General features: G+C 35.3%; 1 protein-coding gene across 1 annotated transcript in view; it reads right to left on the bottom strand.

Moving 5' to 3' along the window:
* The window catches only part of FSTL5 (follistatin like 5), a gene marked incomplete at both ends in the record, with an annotated part of 267251 nt that overhangs the window by 172713 nt on the left and 69878 nt on the right, over nucleotides 1-24660 (bottom strand). Inside the window, one exon of the mRNA XM_084286367.1 lies at nucleotides 20732-20980. Within this exon, the coding sequence (XP_084142493.1) occupies nucleotides 20732-20980 (249 nt within the window). The remainder of the gene's footprint in view (nucleotides 1-20731; nucleotides 20981-24660) is intronic.

Genomic DNA, 24660 nt, shown 5'->3' with positions numbered 1-24660 from the left:
TGTGGATTTTTATAAGGCCTTATTATGAAAATAGCTTTATAAAGCTATGCTAAAAGCAGAAAATTGCAATAGTGTAATATAGTGTATCTTGTCAAAGCAAATCAGTTAACATATATCCCACAATTTGTTTACATGTGTATTTTTAAGAAAAATATATTTAAGAATAACAAACATTGGAAATGGCAAAAGTATATGATTTGTACAGAAATATGTCAATAGGAAGAAGTTTTTGTTTAGGCTAAATTTAGTCTTTGGAAAAGACCAATTTTTAAAACCACCAAAAATATAATGCAGCTCATTAATTGCTTAAGGGATTTGAATACTTTATATACATATATAATTATTATTTATTTTTTTTTAATCTCAGCTTGACAATAGTTTCATAGTCACAACTAAAATTGCAAAAATGTCTCTAAAGTTATTACAGGTACACACATGAAACTTTTGCCTTGTTTTATCACTAGAAATTCAAGGAACACCCTGGACATCTCCGTGACAACTGCTTCCTTAACTAATCGGTCAAATTAGCATTCCTCCTTCTTGTTGAAAGACAACATGGAGTATTTAGAGCTCAGAAATTGATTTTTTATTCTCTTAAATATGGAATCACTGTGTATAGTAATCATGCTGTATTTGTCTAAGACTTCAAAATCCCTTTCATTACTCAAGGCTTGGATGATATTTGTGTTTACAGAATTAACCGTATTGCAGACCACAATCAGTAAATCTGAAAATATGTTCCGTTTGATTTCTTATTTCCCCTTTTTTTTTTTTTTTTTTTTTTTCCTCCATGTTTTAATCTTATGCATTTTTCCCTCATATTGGCTTACAGAGATACTTTATTTTGAAAATGCACAGATTAGAACTGCCTGAGTCATGGGCAATTAGCTCATTCATTCCTCCTGATAGAGCTCTGATCACACTTCTTAAGGAATTTTTCCCTCATCCATCATTGATATCTGTTCTAAGACCATTTTCAGTCTTTCTTTCCCCCTGCTGGACACTGTTCTCCATATAGCTAGAAAAGGTATAACCCTTTCTTTATTAACATGTAAGTCTAAAGTACAATGCCCTGCTGAGTGCCTCAAGTTCTTCCTAATTCAGGTTTTCTAATGACTGCCAACTTAGTCCAGACTTTTTTTTTTAAATGAAAAGCGACTTACTACTCTAAAATCGTAAGTGTTCTGCTAGCTCCACATTAGAATTCTCTTTCTTGCACAGCAAAACTCATTTGTCATGTATACTTGTTAAAACTACTTCAGATACTGAATTTGATTCATTTGTATGTATTTGAGCATGGCATTCATAAATTTCACTCTGGAAAATTACATGTAAGCAAAATCAGAGACACTGCTAGTCTCGTGTTCATTTTATAGAGTTGTTTGGTAGCTGGTATGTTAGACCTCATATAGCCTAACAACTACAAGTAGGTTATCCTCAGCAGGGCTGCTTGACTTCCTTGTGTAAAAAGCACAGATCCACACAGTGACAGAACATGAGCAGACCTGCTAAGTGACACGCATGCATCTGACAGCTGTTCTGCCTGTCACGGCAAAAAGAAAGGGAGAGAGGAAGAGAAAACACACCAGTACACTCCCCACCATGCACAAGCCTCCTCCTTCTGAAATTTTTCCTACAGTTGGCTACACCACATGCCTCCTCTACTCACCGCTACCAATATTTCTATGCAGTTACTATTCTTTCTACTTGAAATACCCACTCCTGATGACTACAACTTGGATTCTGTTCTTTTTTACTTATTTATTTATTTTTTTTGCTAATGCAGAAAAGAATCATCGATGATGTTATTTCAGGCAGACCTTTCAAAATAGTTCATATTTTCTAGCAGAAGTAATGAACAGTCTGAAGAACTGTAATGCCCTCCTACAAAATGTATCAGTTACTACACACTGGCAAATGCAAGCAGTTTCGTTTCCAGGATGGAGTAGCAGGTTTCTGCAGAGCTTACCTCATCTGACATTTGGTACATGAGGTCCATCTCTGTCCAAGAGATTACCCACTACCGTCAGTAACAGCAGCCAACAAGTGGTCAATAAATGTAACGTTCCCCTTTGAGTCAGCTAACATGCCAATAAACCCACAGGGACACACTGCTGTCAGTTCTGCATCAGAGATGCACGTTGGCTAAAGAGCATGAACGGGAAATTTGCACTGGTGCTGCCTGTTCATAGTTGGAAGATTTTAATTATAGTAATTTCTAATAAGATTCCTTTAGTCAACAATAACTATGAATTTACAAAACATTTCCATCATTTTAAAATAATTATGTGTAAATGAACTGACTAAATATTTGATACACCATATAATGTCAACAGCTGGCCAAAATTTGGCAGCTATGTGTTTTGTCAACTGACAGAAACAATAGCAACTGACAATAACAATAGTCTTTTCCAGTTAGATTGAGACTTAACATTGCAAATTGCAACTCCCTTATTACATTCACATCAAAGAAGCCAAACAACATTAAGTGTTTCACTAACTGACGATATAAATCACTAAAAGTCATTTATACTGGTCAATATGAACACTACGCTAAGTTGTTCAAGTAGCTACTGAAGTCAGCTGAATGATAGCCACTGACTTGGCTTTCATTCAGCCTTGCATCAGAAATACCAGAGACCTGCCCTTATTGTTAGAAATGTTGTATGCATATCCACAGTATAGCTGTTGATAATCTTTATGTTACTTTAACGAAACTCCTGAAAACTTCGTCATTTTAGCACACACAATAATATACCAAGAATGTTTTTTTCATTTGCTTTGATATAAACTCACTTACAGTTGAAACATTTTTGCATTTGCAAGCACAGTCAAAAATATTGCACACTCCCGAACTATAAGTCAGCAAAAGGTTTATACATATGTAAACATATTTTAGAAATTATCACATAAAAAGCACCTCTGAAGGATTGTTTAAAAGGCACTGCTTTAAAACTGTGAATTGAGGGGATAATTCTCTATTTGTTAGGCTGGACAAATTGCTCTGGCGTGATTCGACTGTCATAATGGCATAGGATGTCTTTTGAGCTGATACTGGATGTCAGTGGAGAAAATTGAAAATAGTTCAATTGATAGGTTTCTACCTTTAAGAGGTTTCTTTTCTATTAAGAAAGGGAATGGTGCTATTGTCTGTAAATGGAGTTAAAATACTATTAAATGTCTGTACTTTGAAATACATCCCAAAGCAATTTGATGTTTCTTCCTGTATCTTATTAGCAGTCAAGAAAATTCAAATCTCCAAAACATTTTAAAATGCTGCCCTGAGCAGACCAGTTTTTACTGTAAGCAGAAATGATCATCAACATTTTTTTTTCCATAGGCAAGTCTCAACTGGTCATTTAGTGTTCATGCTGAAGAAAACATTCCCTGCAGAGATTCAAAACAGAGAGATGGAAACTCAATCTCAGCAACAGAAGGAGAAACTGTCAAGGTTACTTTAAATAAATCCCTCCTTTGGATATAAGAAAGTGCATAACAAACAGGTATCTAGTAAAAGGAAGTGGTATAATATGGCAGCTTCTGGACACTGAGCATGAAAGAGTGGAGGGTAAAAAAGGGCAGAAGGAATGAAACAATTTTCATTATTTCCTTTAGGAACTTGTGAGATTTGTTTTTCCCATCTTTTTTTAAGCAACCACATATAACCTGTAGATTTTTATTTTTAATAAATACATAAATATAGAACTAGTTTCATTTATGAATGTGTATGTATACAAGCAATATACATACAAATAATACAAATAAATATGGGCTAATTTGTTTTACAAACTATGAATTTTCTTCATCAGGTAGGTGCATACAGTGATACAAAGAAATGAGGTAGGCAACCTGGGCTTCAGCAAGTAGTGCCTTACAAACAGCAATTCAAATCAAGAAAACTCACAATTTACACAACAAAATGAGTCCACTGTTGAAATCTCAGTGCATTACAATTCCTTCTACAACCATAGGGGCTCTGATGGAGATGAGAGAAAAATATGCAGGCTGAACCTTAGGTAAAACCTTGACCAAGGTGACTTCAAGGAAGACCAAGCAGATCCTGAATACTAATGACAGAATACAGAAGCTACAGCAATTTGTCTCAGCTGTCACACTTGCCATGTAAAAGAGGGAAATAACTCACTGATGCAGTTTTCAAAATGCAAACAAAGCAGAACAATAAAATTCCCAGATTCAGTGAAGTATCTCTGCAGGATATTATTCCACAAAACATAAAGGTAGTTCCACACAATGGAACTGTATCCTCTTCAGGACAGAAAACAGATCCCTTAAGCAATTCAACGAGAAAAAAATTTCAATCTAGGACAATCTCTCAAGGAGGAAAGAAAACCCACAAGACGTGTCAGTAGACTTGATTTTTTTCTAGATTGAAACCTATGAAGTCTGTCAAAAGGAAATGGCATTCCTCAGCAAATCACAATCCCTGTCCTGTTTCATCACAAACTAATGTTAGTTCTACCTGATCCTTAAATGACCCTTATGCTCTAGTGAACATTAGTATTCCTCAATTACCAACAAGAACATGAATTCAAAGGACAGAACACAATTCGCTCCCCTGGCAATTGTAACAGAGGCTACATTTCAGACACCTGAGGCGATAAATATTTTCCTTCCAAGAGTACCAATTAAAGAGTATTTAAACTGTGCATACACTAAAAATTCAATGTTAAGAATGTGTTAATTTGAACATCAATACACACTGATTTGCTGAAACAAACAGACAAAACTGTGTACAGAATCCCCTCTGCATTCAGGAATACTTTTGAGACCCCAGCTCATTCTGAAATGGTTAATAACCTATCAAAGTCAGTTGGGTGAAGTACATTTCATCAAGTTAAGGGAACCTTCCTCCACACCTTAAGCTAGGAAAGCTGTAAGTGAGAAAAGAAGAAAATTGCTGTTAGATAATTTTACAGCCTGTACTGCCCACAGATCACTTCATTTTATTTTTTTTCTACAGCTCTGATTAGAAGAGAAACTATTGCTCAAAGCCACCCATGGGTCTACCACTGCTCCTGTGAAAAGGTACTGGGAAAAAATAAAATAATCAAGGAGCAGCTGCCGATTTTAAGCCCTCAGAGATCATCGTTAAGTAGCTCACTTTTCATATATCAAAATTAAAGAAGCAATAATAAGTGATAATGATTGCAGACTACGAATACCTGCGTTATTGCAAAGCCTCTGATTTTAGAATACTTTTTAACCTCGTAATCTGGTATTGAGAGAAATCATCTTTAAACCAGCATCACCAGCTCACGATACTTTCTGGCATGACTGAATACTGCTGATCTCACAAGCGTGATGGAGACTTGGGAGAACAAGGGCAGAAGGCAGGCAGCCAATTCACAGTCTGGAGCAGCTGAGGTTTTTATGCCAAGGAAAACAGCAAAATGCCCAATGTATCAGCTGTATCAGATTTGTCTTGACAGGAATTCCAGCCTGATAGGTTTTTGGGTTTTGTTTTTGGTTGTTCTTTTTTTTTTTTTTTTTTTTTTTTTTTTTTTTTTAAATACAAGTGATTCATCTTCCCTATTAGAAGTATTACAGAAGATAGTGTTAATTAGCAAAAACTGGGCCCTGGGACCACATAGGCCAGTACCCAGTTAAGCTCTTTACAGCAACCCAAGCACCTGCAATGGAGAGCTTCCGAGGTGTTCCCCATTTACCTCCCATTACCTCCCCTACTGAATCAAAGAAACAGGACAAATACTATGGCCGAACAGTAAATTATTTGAAGTTAAGAAATGTTTGAGTTAAAGCTGAAGGCATAACACGCATGCAAATCTGATGAGAAAATTGCATGCATTTAATACTCATTAACAAATAAGCATCTAGAACACTCGATATTTCCAGTTTAACAGATGAAGAAGTAAGCTTAAAACCAAAACATCGTCACTCACTGACATTATTTCACAAACTGAGTATTCAAGATAAGATGTCTAAAGTAACCAAGCACTTATTGCTCCATTCACTTCAACCCAAGGTGCAAATACACTGAATTTTTGAAAAAGTATTCATTCTGTATCTCTAATAAGGTACTGACTTTAAGACACAGGTAAAAGAAAGAAAAAAAAAAAAGCTGAAAGAAAATGTGTAAAAACAACATCATTCTTCAAAGAAGCAGAATTAAGGGTTGCATAGCAAGCCTTAAACAATAGGACAAAAAATAAATAGAATAAAAGAATTAATGCAAATCATTTGGAATACATGAAAAAAAAATCCCACATTACATTCTCAATAACCAGGCAATGCGGTAGTGTACTGCAAAGCAAAAAGTAAAATAGCATGCTAAAATTAGTAGACAAAAGACCAGCTATTCCTTCTATTCTCTTTCAACCTAAACTTGTGAACTTAATTATATGTATATATATGTATATTATTAATAACTCGCTTTTTAATTGCTCAGAAACGTGGCTTCGTTATATCTCCTGCTTAATAATAGTCTGTGGTTAGTGGTGAAAAGATGGATTTTTAGCTCTAAATATGTAACTCTTATTTGGAGCTTTTTGTGAACAAACTTTTTTTCCTTTTTTTTATGGACCTATAAAGGAAGAAATTTAAGTTCCTGTCATTTCTGGGGAGTTATTGGGCTTTACTACTCATGCGGTATGGATTGATCACCCCAGCTTTGTAGTATTGCATTTATTCAGCTCTATACAAAGACAAGCTCTATTATCGTTGGTTTTTTGTTTGCTTGATTGTATTTGGCAAATATATATATTTTTTTAATATATAATACTGTTTCTAAATTGTTATTTTCAAAGTGATAATGGATTAATTTTGAGAGTGAACTATCCTGTAAATTATTTACATAAGTTTGCATAAAATTGCATTCAACTTTTTGTGAACTGCTAGTCCAATTAGCAAATAAAACTAAGGTATTTAACTTTTACTAATAGTACTATAGAACACAGACTCACAGAACAGCCCAGGTTGGAAGGGAATGCAGAAAAGCACCTGGTCCAAAATTTAATGGTAAAGGGAGCCCAAATAGGATTATGTAGCTCCCTGTCCAGTCACATCTTGGCACTCCAATAACACATCGTACTCTGCTGTAATACACCACATCCCTTGGGTGATTATGTATGCTCACTTTCTCTCTCACACAAAATGCAGAGAATTAAGATCCTTTATTCTGTGATTTCTCCTCTGGCTTTTAGAAATAACAATATCCCACTCAGCCTTCTGCACTGAAAGTAAAAGTCTTTAAATAATGCATTACAAAAGATCATTTAAATACCACAAATATTGAACCATTTGTCAGGTGAACACTGAATAAATTTTCTTTGCAATCAAATTATCATTTCAGAGCCCCATTCTCTGTCAAAATAAGAGTAAAACACCATCTGAAGTTTAACAAAAACAAGTGCAAAATTAGAAATTTATCTGTGTCACCATTCACTTTGCAGTTCATTTTTTAAAATTTATTTTCAGTTAAAGGTCCAGAATGATTGGTTAAGCATTTACTTACAACTCACAAAAATATTCTTTTAATAGACGTAGTTTGAAAATTTAGCCATGAGGCGTCCCAAAGTATCAATCCTTTGACTGCCTGTACAAGACCATTCAGGGAAAAAAAGCTGTTCAGGGAAACAACTTTTTTTAGTCCACATCAACAGATCTTTGTCTTCCAGAAATTAGTATACCAAAAGGACACCTTGAGCTGGCCCCATCCACAGATCTTTCACAGTATGAAATAGGAAGGTGCATACCTCAAAACCCATGACACTTGAAAATGTCCACACTGCCACCACAACTATTTGTGAATACAGGAAAAGAAAATGAAGCAATGATCTATATTTTTCATCTTTTTAACCACTATTTTGGAGGGAAGGTAGGCAGTTTTTTGATTGACATTAAAGTTAGACACATAAATAAAAATTACATATGTATGTACATATGGGTGTTAAGGAGAAGATAGCAAGACAACAGCAAGATAACAATGGTTACACATGCTGTGCTCATTTACCTCTGAATTACAAAAATAAGTACAGGTTTTAAGCTGTTATCACTATGTGTTTCAGTTGAGCAGAACAAAACATAGACTATGAAGTTCTCTCTACTTCTCCTGGGCTTCCACCACAACTGCTGTTAACTCAAAACTTAGCCTAGTAATGTCTTTCTTTCCTTGGTCTACGAAGACTTTCTGCTGCCTAGGAACAGGACAGTACACTATCATAAGCCAATACAGAACAAAATATTAATGGAAATGCATTTTTTAATTATTATTTTTCCAGCATTACTTGCTAGTCTAATATAAACAGTACTACGTAAAGCTAAGAAAAGAATCACCGAGATATGAAGTAATGAATTCCTTTTTTTTTCAAGTGCATATTCTCTACAAACACTAAACAAAGCAAGTCTTTTTACTTTTCAAAGCAGCAGAATTTCCTGAATAATTAAAACGGAAGTATTCAAAGTATTTAAAAATATGTTAACAATTGAAAGTATTTAATAATACTTTTAAAAGGCCATTGCAAAATAAATAAATAAATAAATAAAATTAAACTGTGAAATTTCTAAAGCCTACAAAGTAGGAAAATTGAGCCAGATAGCCAGAAAGCAGGAAAGGGAGAAATCAGGGCAAGATTCCTGCATGGTAGGGGGATGAAGATCCCCAGGTATACTGGCAGGAAGCCCCCCAGCTCAGTACATAGGTGCTCTATGCCTTATGACCATTGTTGCTGGCTCTCTGCTATTCCTTGTTAATGAGCTAGCTAAAAGTAACTTTCCTACACACACACACGAAAAAATAAAAAAAAATAAAAATAAAAATTGAAGACAAACCCAAGACCTCTGGAAAAGGTTCAGGGATCTTAATGTCACAGGAATGGCTACATATTAGCCAGCTTTATTAAAAGCCTACAGTAAAGTTTTTTTTGTGTTTTTTTTTTTTTTTTTTTTTTTTTAACCATTTAGAACAGGCATTTTGCCATATTTCTTCTCACCTTTAAAGCTAACACTCAAGCCAGGAGACCTGGAAAACTGCTTGAAATTATGTATCCCATTACTATTGTTCTTTACTGTTCTTCTACACTCTCCATTTGAATACTACAATTGCCAAGAAAGACACATGGGTAACTCAAGTCTTTGAGTTAATGATCTACAAATCACACTTCACAGCATCAACTTGATCCTAAATTGCAAATTGTAGAAGAAAGAGCATCACATTCTTTGCACAAAGAGCATGGCTTCAGTAGAACTACATTTTCCAATTTACTCTCTCATTCTATTTTGCTTTAAAGGTTCATTCCTTTCAGACTTAAAACCCAGTATTTTGTCCTTTGGACTCCCTTTCATATCTTTCATGCTTGCAATATATTGCTTATTCTTGAACCTGAAGTCAGTGGCAATCTTTTCATTAGCTTCAGCAGTAAGGCCTGCATCAGGCCTGGAATTCATGGCAATGACAGTCTCAGAGGAAACTCTGTATGGACTGGAAGGGTTTTCCCCCCACCCCCCAGAGCACTCAGGGTGGTTTTTTTTTGTTTATTTGTTTTACACAAAGAGATGAAACACATGATTTCAAATTTCTTAAAAATATATATATATTTAATTTAAAAATACTGTAATAATTAAAGAAAACATTAGCATTTTTCCGTATTTATAGCATGTCATGTATTCTCATGTATCTAGTATATACTGATTTCCTTTGTCCAGCATAAAGGACTTCAAAATTAGACCATTTTTCCCACCCTACAATGTTTATTACAGAAGTATGTTTTTTCTAGCTACCGTAGCTAAAAGATCTGCTTTAAAACTTCATCATACAGTAAAAAAGATGGATATATTCCCAGTGTGGCCATTCACCATCTGCTAAAGCAAATACACTTAAAGATGCTTCTACAATTGTGATAAAATGACAACAAATCTAAGAGAACACAGAGCTCATATTCTAAAATGATGATTGTACAACTATAGTTTGCATCATTAGGGACCAATAAACATCTTTATGTTCCATTCGAATGGCAAGGACCTTTTTCAAAGGGAAGCTGAAATGTGAAAATAACAAAGAAATGGTCCATTCAGCAGTTGTCTTAAATTTATGAACACTAACGAAACAACTTCTTGACCGTAATTAGTATTTAACACTGAAAAGGTATTTTCTCACTTGCAGATTTTGTTTCCTTTTTTTTTCTTTTTTTTTTTTTTTCCTCCCCCCCCCCCCCCCCCCCCCCCCCCGCCAATATATAAGACTTATTCTTTTACTCAACTTCAAGATTGATTTTCTTTCATTCTCCAGGGGACAGTAATCATATGAGTACAAGTAAATTCTGTATTTTTGACAATAGTTAAGATTCCCTACGGATTTAGAAGATTGTTATTCTTTTAACTGAAGTAAAAGTGATTACTTGGAAACACTAAATTGATAACTTCCTCACACAAGCAAAATTTCCTGACACAAAAAGGCTGAATAAAAATTAAAACTTGCTAGTAAATAGTAAGTAGAACTTTTTTAATTCTACACACCTAACATTATTAACCAGATATCAAATCTGCCTTAAAATACTGCTACTAGCAAAACTTCAATACACTTCACTTTTACCTGGAGCTTTAGTAGTAACCCTGTCAAGAATACAGCCAAGAACCCTACTGGTTTAAGGCCAACATCAGCAGTTTTCTCTGGCAAAAACACTTTCTTCTAGAGATTCAGCAGTCTCGGTCTGTAAATGGTGAAAAGAAGAAAAAGAAAATATATCCACCATCTGCTCCAGCCCTGAGGGAGACAAACTTTCCTGGCAGTATATAGTTCAGAATTTAACTGCACCCAAGGCCAACACAAGCACAAAACAAAAATACAAAAATATTGAACATCATTCATAGCAAGTGGATGTTTTGTATAATTTTACTTTAGCTTATTTCTTGGGGCTACATTTTAACCTATTTTTGTTGTAACAGGTTTTCCTTTACTTATGATGTTTGCTTTCAACAATTTTGAAATATATCAATGTAATTCCATATAAACAGAAAACTAAAGGATCTAATTAGATTTCATTGCCCGATTTATCAAATTTAATTTATTCTATGCCTGAGTATTAGAAGTGCATTTGCTAAGTCCACTGACACTGAAAACATTTTCTAATCTCATAACTTTAAACAATTTAGTTTCTCTGTGAAAAGTAAAAACATTCAAAGATATTGTAAATATTAATATTTTTATATCTGTAGCAAATCTTTGTGATTTCGATCTAAAAACTGGCAAGTCCTAACAGTATTGAGAATACATATGCTACAATGTTCATTAAAACTGTGCTGCCTTGGCTATTCTATTTCCCAATCTGGGACAAATATTAGAACATATTTAGTAGAGTATACAGCCCAAGTCGTCTTCTATTATAACCAGTTTAAAGCTAATTATTTTCTGGTTGTTTCTCACATTCAGGCAAGCATGAATGGTGGTGGAGGGAAGTCATCATCATCATCTTGTGCCACAGTACGTTCTCAACATCAAATGAGGAGGATCAAAGGGAAGATTGTAAGTTATCACTAGGCTGTGATCCAGCAAGAATTTGAGACTCTCTTACATTTCATTAGTTGTATTCTGCTCTTTCCTGTAGACTCCAAAAAGTATTAAAAAAAATCTACAACTCGTGTACAAACTGATGGAACGATGCCTGAATTAAGAATTGCCAATTGTGTTGATTGCTACTTTGAACCATATCCCATTTTTCAGGTTCCACTATGACACTATGCTTTCTTTTAATAGAAAAACATTAATTTCATAGCTTTTTGTTTACTATGATCCACAAATACTTCCATAATACTATGATAAAGGAGAAAGAAACGGCAAACCACAAGCAGCAGCTTTTATCTGGTAGGTTTTATCCACTGTAGATTTACTTCTCTCACCAGTTTTAAACTGCTGGATTCAGAAATTTATGTTTATGATCATTTTTGCGTACCCAATTGTTTCCAGAATTAATGGAGAAAATCTGTTGCTTTTTTTCAGTTGGTATACCATATATTAGCCACCTTGAATTATATTATGCCACTGCCTTGTATATGTATCCAATTGCTAATGATTTTTAAAGGCCAGCAATACATCCCATCAATTTTTCAAGACATAATGACAATCCTGATATGATTTTAATTAAAACTTTAAGAAGTGTTCATTACACAGACCAGTTTGATTTAACATTATGCTTTGGTTTTGTATGAAAAAAAATATATCTCACTTAAATGCCCACCTGAAGACTAGGGTTCCTCTGTTTATAATAAAATTATGACTGAAGGTTGAATTGCTTGCTTTATTGTGTAACGATCTTCATTATACCGTAGTCCCCCTAATAATAACCTAATCAGGTAAGAACAATTACAGAGAATTATAGCTGGCAGCAAGAACTTTTAAGTTTGGAGAACACGCAGTCACTCCCTTGACAGTACTGGAAACCAGTGGCTGAAACAGATCACGGTGCACCATTGGCTGACCCTCCAAAACCATGTAGAACATGTCCAAGTGAGGGTGTTTTTCAGATATGCCCATTCACAGAATCACAGGATGGCTGAGGCAGGCAGGACCTCAGGGTCTACCTGGTCCAACCTCTGCTCAAGCAGGGCCACCCAGAGCAGGCTGCCCAGACCCACGTCCAGGCAGCTTCTGAAGATCTCCAATGAGGAGACTCTGGGACCTTCGTAGGCAGCCTGTGCCAGCGTTCAGACACACACACACAGTAAAGAGGGGTCTTGTGATGTTCAGATGTAACTCCTCATCTTCCAGTTTGTACCTATTGCCTCTTGTCCTGCCACTGGACACCAATGGGAATAGTCTGGCTCCATCCTCTTTATACCCTCCCTTCAGGTATTTATAACCATTGGTAAGATCTTCCCTAAACCTTCTCTAGGGTGAACAGCCCCAGATCTCTCAGCCTCCTGTCATACGAGAGATGCTCCAATCCTTTAAATACCTTTGTGACCATTTGCTGGGCATACTCCATTAAGTCCATGCTTTGTACTGGGAATCCCAGACCTGGACCCAGCACTCCAGACGCGGTCTCACCAGTGCTGGGCAGAAGGGAAGGAGCACCTCTCTCCATCACCTGATGGCAAGGCTCTGCCTAACGCAGCCCAGAATACCACTATACCACTAGCTTTTTTTTTTTTTTTTTTTTTTTTTTTTTTTTCAGCAAGGGAATGTTGTTGGCTCATGCCTTTACACTCTCCTATCAGTCCTAAAGAGTCCCTCCCCCTTCAATGTCCCCTGTGTGGAAGGAATGACAAAACAGGTAGTTGCACACGTTCTGCCCCATAAAGGACACTTAGCTATTGCTGCAGTAGGAAGCCAAACGCAAATTGAAATGCAAACTTGAGCTTTGCACGGTATTTGGTACTGCAAAAGACAAGACCATGAATGAAGCACTTCATTGCATTAAAAGGCTAAAAATAACCCAATTTAGAGAAAGTATGAACAATATATGCACTTCTAATGAGAGAGATTTCAAGGTTCTATCTTTTTCTACTAAATATCCACGTACACTAATCTGGGAGAACTACTGCACTATATTTGATATGTATGTAGGAGTTGTAATCATTTGTAAAACTGCTCATGCAAACACAGCATTTCCATTTCAAGCCAAAAATCACTCAAACTACTTTTTTTCTTTCCCAAGCTCCCTCCCCCATTTACTTGCGGGGGGGGGGGGAAAAAAATAAAAATAAAAATGTAGTTTCACTGAAATTCCTCGTGCTCCTACAGTCTAAGTAAATCATCATAAATAGGTTGCTACAGACACTAAGAAAATAGACAATCTGAATCCTTTAAAATATTGCTAGTCTGATTCAGTGGAGGCTTCACAATGCAGCTTTCAACATAGGTTTCTTTGAACAGGTTCAACTGATTCTAGTTCATTCCTAGAATCAGAAAAAAAAATAAAAATTAAAGCATTCTTCAACCAATTAAAATTTCTTATGTACAAACACACGTTTCTTTAGGTATTAACAAACAGCAGCAACATCCTACAAGCAATTTCAAACTTCATTAATTTTTGTTTGTTTGTTTGTTTGTTTTTTACAGGGATTAAGTAGAGAACAGTTATTCCTTATCTCTATATGAATGCAGAATGTATAAGCAGTTAGAGTTTATTAGCACATTTATTCTAGTAGTGAAGGAATGAAAACACATGGATTGAGGCTGTTCCAGCTGCTGAAAATAAGAGATGCCTTCGCAGTATGTCCTTGGCCAGTCAAAAAATTATAAAGTGTTTGAGGCTAGTCATTGTCCCATCCTATACTGTATTTAATCCAAACGGAAGGAAAAAAGAGAGTAGAGTTTGGGGTTCAGCTGTAAAGTGGTAGAGTATTGCCAACAATGAACACAGGATGTGCTGAATGTTTAGTTTTTAAATTAAGCATGTACTCAAGTATCTTCCACCCTATTTCACTCTGCAGATCCAGTAGCAGATATTCTTCTATATGTAGGCCTTGCCTTTCTGCTAGTTTAAACAACTTAAGAAATTTAAGACAATTTGGAGCAATTTAAGAGAAGTTTGTGACAAATCTTGAACAGATGCTTGTGGAAAAACAATGACAATCTTCCAAATTTCATGACAATTGAACTGAGGAAATAAAGCAAGTGGGAATAGTAGGCTAGAGGAGCAGTGCTAAAATTTAGATTTTTTTTTCATAGAACAATAAAAAAGAAGCAGTTTTCCATTGGCTACAACATTCAACAGGAAATACTGAAATAAACTAATTATTTACCTGTCATTAACAAAACAGTGATTTTTTTTCTTTACACTCTGTGAATGATTTGTTACTACTGTGAATAGTTAAGAGCAAATGCAATTCCCTGCATGAAAACATACTTCAGAACTTCATTAAATTTGTTACATCCAGTTAAACTGTAACACTGTTGCACTAATGTAAACGTAGATTATGGGCTGAATTACTAAATACAAGTCAAAGACTTGCTGTGCTCTGTCAAGCTTTACAGTTTAAGATCAAGCCTTTCTTCATCCCCTATCCTTCTGACAGAGTTCTGAAATATTTTTCTTTTTTTATATTTTCTTTTTTTTTTTTTTTCATAATCCAGTTTATGCAGAATATACTTTTGGAGCGATAGCTGAAGCTTAACAGTTTATCAGCAGCAAACTTAAGGCTGTATGCTATTTTCAGGAATTCAGGCTTTCAGAAAGATTTTAATAATGATGTTTTGAGAACTTAATTAGAGAAGCCAGCTGACAGCCACAGAGCAAAAGAAACACCTTTGAAAGAATTTCTCTTGCAATGAAAATACTGCAACAGAATCTTATTAACATATCTTAAATCTCTTTTGAAAGTGATTACAGATTACCATTAAGTGTGGATAGTCAAGGTTAAAGATTAAATATTTCCTAAAGTGAGACCGATAAAATGACAGAGATTAATGTTTGCTTTTGGAGTACATAAACATCAAATTAGACAACACAGGCATCAGTGCTTCTAAATGAACATGTCAGTATTTTAGGAACCAGTATTCTTAGGACCACACTTTCCTAGCACACAGATCACAAGAAAGTTATCTTTGGACAAATACTGTTGCAACCACTGGGAAGGCTAGATTGGTGTTCTAGATCTCTTCTGCAAGCTATTGCTGGGATCTAGTTCACTTCAACTCACTTCCACTGAATCACAGCATAGTTAAATGGTTTTCCCCTCCCCTAATCACGAGATCAGAAAATTCACAAAATAAACCCACATGCTTTTCCCTAGTAGCTGCAAAGTCTGATTATGAAATCCTATGCTGCTTTTACCCACGAGACCTGCTGTGTAAACTTGTAAAAAGTTAATTTTGAACGTGCTTATGTTTTCTTCATTTTTGTTCTTTTATTAGAATAGAAGGCAAATTTTCCTCATACCTACCATCAGCATGCCCTGATGATTTTGTAAGCCTCATTCATATCCCCCATAAGCCATTTTATACTTTCAGTCATACTTATTGTGATCCAGTTTGAACAAATCCAAAAGGGGTAGGGGCATAATCTGCTCTTATCCTCATTGCTCTGCACAACTCAGTAACAGCAGCAGACTTTCTTACCAAAGTTTCTATTGTAACAGTCCTCAGAAACCTAGACATTTTAGTAGTGGGACAAAGAAATCTTAAGCTTACAGACAGCTGAACTGATTATAAATCCCACCAAATGAAAAGTGAGACCAAATTAAAAAAAAAAAAAAAAAAAAAAAAAAAAGGAAAATAAAGCATTAATATGAGAAAAAAAGATATAGAAGTTACTTTAAAGTTTATGTATGAAATAACTTCTATTCTAGCAATATTCTATAAAAGTCATAGTACAGAGGCGTATGTGTTACATTCCTGAGAACTCCTATTAAATTGCAATTTGCCAAAATGACTGAGTGTATTGCTGTGTATAGAAATATATAGAAATACACTTCATATGAAAAGCTCTTAGAAGCTCATGGTGCAAAGAAAATACAAAATTAACTATGTCATGAGGAATTTTTAGTCTCCTGTTTAGATTTACTGGCCTGAATTTAGGAAAATCAAATCACTGAAGTTAACACAAAAAGCAGACATAACTGAAACCTATTGGACTTCCCATGCAGGCCATTCAGCCCCTGGTAGTTTATACAAAAGTTCAACAAAACTTTTTAGAGGCTTGGAGCTGCAGCTGTCCCTCTTGGGGACACACTTGCAGGAAGAAAAGTAATGGCTCCAGCCTTCTAAGTTAGGCACAAAACCATTATTTCATGCTGAGACTTCATGGAGCAGTGGCAGAGGCACCAAGTAAAGCAGTTCTGGTCCATTTGAATTGCTACCCACTGGGGCTTGTTAAAGCTATGCTTGGTGATGGCCAGGAAGGGGTTCTTTAACAGTATGAAGTGCAGTGTGAGCCAGATGGTCTAACTTCTTTTTTCCCAACAAAACATTAAACTGCTCTGAAACACAAAGTGCATGGCTCAAGAACAGCCAAGTCATTGGAAGCAGAGCATGTGGAAACCACCCAGCTGTAGAACTGTAGTCAGCAAGCCAACGAAGGCAGTGCCAAATTAGGATGGTAGCAGCATATCAGACTTCCCAGCTCACACTGTCAAATACCAGATTTGCCTTGGCTCATCATTCAAGTTTCTTTTTCTTCCAAGAAGTTCTAGATCTCTTCTGCAGGCTATTGCTTTATTATATGGCTTTATTAAGTCCAACCATCAACCAGACACTAGTAAGTCCACTGCTAAACCATGTCCCTAAGTACCACATCCACACATCTCTTAAATACCTCCAGGGAAGGTGACTCCACCACTTCCCTGGGAAGCCTGTTCCTATGCTTAACCACCCTTTCCATGAAGAAACTCTTATCCAATGTAAACCTCCTCTGGCGCAACTTGAGGCTGCTTCTTCATGTCCTATCACTTGTCACCTCAGAAAATAAAAACAACCTTCTTGCTGCAGCCTCCTTTCAGGTTGCTGTAGAGAAATGAGGTCTCTCCTCAACCCACTTTCCTCCAGTGTAAACAAACCTAGTACTGTAAATCATTCAGTAATAAAACTTTGTTTCAGTATTCATAGATTTTAACTGTTGTTATGATGTTAATCAGGTAGACAGAACATTTGCTTGTAAAATATTATTTTCCAATCACAGAATACTAAAATGTTTAATAATAAGCTTACTACTTTAATATGTAATATTTCTCATCTTTTCTGATCTTGAGCTCAATGCCCAGTCTAAAACTTACATCCTGAAGAAATATTTTCCTTGCAAGAAAATCAGCCCAGTATGAGGATTTGAAATCCAAAATGTGAGCTAAACGTTGAAGGCAAATATAAGTTTTAGACTAGATGAAATTTAAAAAATAAAAATCAAGTTACTAAGTGCATGTTCGCATGATCTGAAGTCACCTGATTAGCAATAGCATACAAAGCGTAATCTGTAATCATGAAGTTGTGCAAACAAATATATGTGGAGTCACTGCTGTCAGAGACCACTGACACCATATAATGGCACGTTGTGTACTTACTGAACCTATTCACCTTCCTGCACCACCAATTCAGAGCGGCTCATTCTTTTTAAATAATTCTGTGAAAGAATGCTCAGGTATGTTTGTTTTCTGAATATAAAATCTTTTTTGAAACATTCTCGTCTCATAAGCAAGACATTGAGATGAAATCATTTGCGCTAGAGTATGCTAGCTAAACTATAAGTCATGTGTCAGTGCCCTTCTGACAACACCAATGGCAATGGGGTTCACGTTTTCTATCTAGGAATTTCACTGTTGAGAGTATTTTCTATTGGCTCTTTAATGCTTTTGACCTGGTAACTGGCAGTACTTTGGCCTTACTGAAGACAGCCTACTAGTCACTAACTCAAAAATGTCTTGAAAGGATCCTTGTGAACACAGTTTGGAATCTTCTTTTACAGTACAGATGACTCCAGGTACTAATACCACGAGATTCAAGTACATAGAAGATACCTCAAGTGTAAGCCCAAAGTCACCACACAAAACTCAGCCCTCAAGAAGTTAAACAAGATAGCACTAAAGAAAATTAAGGCTGAAGGAAATAATACCTACCATTTTGAAAAAGAAGTAACTTGAGTCACACTTTAAATTGATTTGAACTGAGTGATGGAGAACACATGCAGTAGTTATAAATGGCAACAATGCTGCCATTACCATGCTGTACTACAGCAACAAATGAGCTGAAGTTACTAAAACAAAACTTGACATTGATAAGGTCAAGGTCTGTATATACCAAACAAAATGAAGGAAAAAACTTGCCCCTGGCCATGTCTGCTTAACACCACTGAAGGCACCATAAAATAAGAAAAAGGAGATAAAATGAAATATTTTATACTAACTGTAAGCATTTCGATACAGCATCCAAATTACAATACTTTTAGCATCTTTATAAGTAATAGTTTTCAGAAGATAATTCTAAGGAAGTCAGCTGGGTGCCCTAGTCCTTTTCTGAGGACTGTCACTGATTAAAAGGAGAAACCCACTTTTTTAATCCACTGTCTAAATTAGCTGCCTGAAGTTGAACATCATTCAGATACTCCATTTTCCACTACAGTACACATGAAACTAATGTGGTGAATTTAAAATGTTAAGATCAGCTAACAAAACTTTAGGCAGCACTTTGATGATGTTTCTAGCTAAGGCACTGCCTCAATTTCTATATCAGTAAATAAATCTTGCCACATTTTCCCCCTCAGAAAAAGCAGCGCTAATTTTTCACAAACATGCTCTGAATTTATTTGTACTGTGTATCACCTACTGAAGAACTGAAATTAGCCACATAAATTTAAACACTTGTGTTCATTACTGTCATTTATTCTCTCAGTATTGTATCATCTAAAACTGTTGTGTTTTTTTTTTTTTGTTTTGTTTTGTTTTTTTAATCTACTTAGGAAAACATAATTCTCAGTTAAAAAAAAAAGTTTGTGATTTTTGAGATACGAGGCAGAAACATCCATATTTTATTACTGCACAAATCATTCCCTACAAGCGACATATGCTATGATCCTAAAATTAAATTTTAATTTTCTGCTACCTCAGGACATAAGCTATTCAAAGTCTATATATATTGTGACAATGCATCAATTTTCTACAGTGTCCACATTAAGTTTTTTTTTATTATTATTATTCTGTTCTACTACAAAACCCTTTGTTATAACAAAAAGGTATTAAGATGTATGCGTAACCTGGAATGCTTGGATTTAGTAAAGAGTTACATTTCATTTAAATGCCAACTCCTTAACAACAAATGTAGTGTAAAAAAAGATAATTTTTGAAATTTTTTAAATTGATTCCATTTGAACAACATTATACCAGAATAAATTATTGAAAATTCTGATTAAAATTTAGATGGAATATAACAATGTAATTGAATCTAAGAAAGATTAATTTCATTTAAGTGAAATATTTTCAGTAGCCTTCTTTCTGTGGTGAAAGTAGCTAATGCTCATGCAAATTTTTGTTCTACTGAGTAGTTCAGGTTTTCTGTTACTGAGAATGCAACTATATCCTCCGCTTATAAAAAACATTAACAAAATAGGCCAGCCTTTAAAAAGAATATAAATTAATTCAACCCCTAGGTAGAGTCATTAAAAATTGCATTATTCAAAACTGTTCTTTTCCAAAAGCCATCTGTCTGTTTTAACCAGTAACAGCACACTACAAATCTGCCCAAAAACTCAAACATACATAATCAAGGTCCGTGTTGGCACAGTTCCAGGAAACCACAAGGTGTGCTCAAAATACATAAAAACAGAGCAAGTTGCAATTCAGTATGATAAGCTGTTTCATACAAAGGTACATCTCTCAACATTCAGGCTGGCATCTCTCAGAATTCAATAGATGGAAAGGCAGCTTAACTTGCACGCTTTGGCAAATACACAACTAAACTTGATTGTCCAAATTCAAAGTGAGCAAGACCCGTTTAGCCATGAATTAGCTGCCAGTCTACCTATTCATCAACTTCAACACCAAATACAGGTCCTCCAGCCTTACCAAACCCCTCTGAATCTTAAATTCTGTTTTTGCTGCAAGAAAGATTAATGTGCTTTGGGATTTGGGACTGTAAGTACATTCAGAAGAATGTGGTCAACTGCCACATCTGTAAGAAACTGCTATGGATTGATCCCAACAAGAAATCTGGTTTATTCGGATTAAAAAGGGTGTTCATTTAACTGTTGTACATTCAATGCAGCCTCTATAATACTTTAAATGAACTGCTTGAAAACACGTAACCAATAGCAGTGTTTTGTACAGCCACACTTACCTTTAAAAAAGCAATCTTCATTGTGGACAATGGTGACCTTTTGCTTTTTCAGGCAGGCAGCGCGATGCACTTCACAATGATTTTCGTAGAACTCTCCGTCAGAGCCACACACCGGCTTGTAATGCAGCTTGCAGCGCTCCATGCAGACGCACTCAGCCTGGCCACTCTCCCCGTTCACAACGCAGTGTCTACCCAGACCGCAGTACTTGTTTTCGCACGATCCCAAGTGCCCATCTTGACCCATGTACCCTGAAAAAGCGAATTGTAATAGAAGATCTATCAAATCACATGCAAAGAATCTGACAAAATCAAATACATATTTTGCCCACAGGCTTTCTTTTTAAGTGCTGTAAGGCTCTTATTAATATTTACAAGTCCTCACAGTAAGAATTGTTTTATGGATCTTACAGGTCAGAAAAATGCAATGCAAAAAAAAAAATAACTCTTCAATCTGTACAATAAATTGTATTGTGTCATAACAGTGCTGTTTTATTAAGCTGCCTCAGTTTTACCAACAGAGTGTTTTCTGAATCTTTTAAGAAAGTACTTACTATGCAAAGTTCTTGTTCAAAAGCCAGAATAATTATTAGTGGAATTCAGCATATACTCTTCGGTACATGGACATATGAGTGTAAGACAGAAAGCAACAAAAACAAACAAACAAACAAAACAACAACAACAAAACACAGAAGCAGGGGGAAGACATAAATAAATAAACACCACACACAGACACACACACAGGTAAACAAAAACATGCATAGATGCACAGATGTGAGTGGAAGCGAAATAAGACAAGTCGTTATTATTAACGAAAAGTCTAGCAAAACCTCTCCTCTAGCTACAGAGGATTCCTAATAGCGCAAGATTTACTTAAATAAAAAAGTCATATGAATGCAGGTAATTTAACAGTACTGGAGGGCCAGTGACAATGCATCACTGCAATGTAAGAAGAAATAACAATATCAGCAAAGCAAAGAGACAGTGCTTTTTAAGTGCACTGTGACCATCAAGTCTGTCAGCAGTAATTTTCCATTCTGGTACTACTTTTTTTCAAGAAGCTGGTATCACTGATACAGTGACCATACAAAACTGCATTTTGGATTTGTGAAGTTAGCACTTCCAGAATGAATTAGAAAATTATTCATTTTCTCGTAATTAATGGCCTGCTTTAGGTCATTGGCAAATACAAAAAAATGTAACTAATATTTCAAAGCTACATAGAATCTGTATATTTTAATTGCATGCAAGATCCAGTCTTATATAATGGAAGTGGGAACTTTTTTTTTTTTTTTACAACCATACTTTTAGTCATTGTCATGTGTTCAATTAACCGTAATTAAAAGCGTCATCTAATAACAAGAAGGGCAGGTACAATGAAAAAATAAAATGAAATTCTCACTTGCAGTTACTAATGCCTCGATCATGCAGGAAGCCTGAGACCATAATTTTATCATCAAATAATACTAAAATATCACCAAATGTGGGACTAGACACAGCTCTTCACAGTTACCTCATTTTATTCTCTTGCTGTACACTCCTAATCAAATCAACAACTCCTAAAATCAATCCACAAATACCATACACTCCTTGTAATCTCACTCCTTGTGATTCCTTCCCTATTCTCATAGCCGAGTTGAAAAGTACTTGGCTGCCCCATCGAAAAAAATATGAACAAACAAATGGCAATGCATAATTTAGTAGTTTTAGATTTATTTTCTTTAGTGAAGAGCTAATGAGCTAAATGAGTAAATACTCCAGCTTGGCACACATTCTCCTAACCACTGAGAATCTATGTTCTTCACTTCAGTGGCAGAAGTCAATTCTCACCACTTTTTCTGCTTAAGCATATGAGATTATTAGAACCAAGACAAAAGTGCATTGGTTCTTTCATTTCTTGTACAGCAAAGATCCCCCTTTTTTTTCCACAGACCAATACAGTACAAAAAGCATGCAGCCATGAAAGTTGGCTTTGATATGACAAATCCTTTTGCTATAATGTTTTACAACAATCTGAGCACAACGCTGAGAAGACTTTATACTCACTCACCTCAGACATACTTTATCTAACTATATTATAGCCATTTTCATACACACGTATGAAACAGTTTAGGCCAGGCTGGTATTGGTGAGCATAACTTTGAAAAGCACCAAACAGACTTGAAATGTGCAAACTTAATCAAAAATTTTAAATTTCCAATCAATTTTTGAAAATATTACTCCTTGTACCAACACGTCATAAATATAAAGAGGCAACAGAGATTAATTAATAAAAACTAATTTAAATCCAATTTCTTTCTCCTACTGCTAACATCAAATAAAGTTAAGTCTTACAATATCCAAGCATACTTCACAGTACTGATCATGTACACACACCGCAGAATTATAGGACTTTGGAGTGATAGAACTGCTGCAGTTTGAGGCTGAAGCCCATAAATCGTTATTGTTTCTGCTTTCTGAAGTGGAAGATAAAGTTCTCAAACTGACAACTGCTCTAAATTATTGAGGTGTGTGGTACAATGTACAGAGCTGTATATTGTTGTGAAAGTAAAAACTGATTTGAGACTTCACTTGGGACTTTGTTTTAGTACTATAATTGAATATGATGTCTGAATGAAAAACAGCTACTTTCAAATGAGGGAAAATGATTTTCGTAATATAAATTGATAGTAATATTGGTATATGTTTAGCATATACCAATCATATCAATAAATAAGCAAGTTTTCTGCCCTAATGAAAAGTTCTATAAATGTCTCCGTTAACTACCATATACCATTAACTAATCCAAAACAACTCATGTATTTACATGTACATGTATCATTGCATACACAACTCCTATCGAAGTCAATTGTAAAATTCCAACTGACATCGACACAGGTAGTGTTCATTCTCCAGACATAGTTTTTACCTTCAGTTCAGTTATTACTGAATGTTAACAAGTGCTGTTCTGTGTTATTTTTTATTTATGAACTTGCACACCTTCCAACCCATTCACAGGACAGACACGTCACAAAAACACCGGGTTTTTCTGAAGGCTGTTCTTCCATCCAAGCGTTTAGATTTAGACAGTAAACTAGTCCAAGATGAATTTAGGTTCTTATATTTGGACATACAATTTAGTGCAGAAGATAAGCATCCCAGCATATTCAATATTAAGAGAGACAGAGAACAAGTAAATCAAGAGGACAAGTGATCTGCCCATGAATGCTAATCTTTTTTCAGCAATTTAATTGGAATTGCTTATGTGACAATAGAGGAGTCCACATTTGACAAATAGCACAACGTGATTATAGGAAAGTATGTACCAATACAGCAAAGTTAGCATACTCTGCATTTTCACCTGACAGAGTGTAATATCTATGCATTCACAGAGGGTCTACAGTACTATGGAAAACAAAATGTCCCTTGTTCAATTTGCAAATACTTACTCTGCAAGTCAGGAAGCATTTAAATTATCATAGCCATAAGTTTAAAAAGCCACATTTGAAGAAATATCATTAAAAATATATTATAACTAAGGCAGCCAAAGCAGTCACAATGTTTTTGTTTTTGTTTGATTAAACTCTAGACAAACATAAAAGAAAAGAACAAATAAAAGGAAAATGATTTTTATTTTAAGAATTGGAGAAAGCAAAATGTTTTTGACTTCTCTTTTAAGGCAAGTCATCATAAATAAAGCTTCAAGCTGTCACTTAGCATTCCTCATACATATTTCCACCTGAAGGAACAGAACCAAGAACTGATCAAGTTTCAGACCACATTTGTCTTATTCATATCTGGGAATTAAGTAAGTGTTTTAGTATGTAAAACCCTGGCAAGAATATCCACTTTTCTTCTGATGAATCAGTTTAGAGAAGCATCATACTTGGAGACTTCAGAAATTCATGAGCATGTGAATCACCCCGTTCTCTAGTTGGCCTGAGGTTGGAAGG

The sequence above is a fragment of the Netta rufina genome, assembly GCF_964035555.1.
Source record: "Netta rufina genome assembly, chromosome: 4".
NCBI classification, from domain to species: Eukaryota; Metazoa; Chordata; class Aves; order Anseriformes; family Anatidae; genus Netta; species Netta rufina.
The sequence above is the reverse complement of the archived record's forward strand: the minus strand, read 5'-3'. Positions and strand labels throughout refer to the sequence as shown.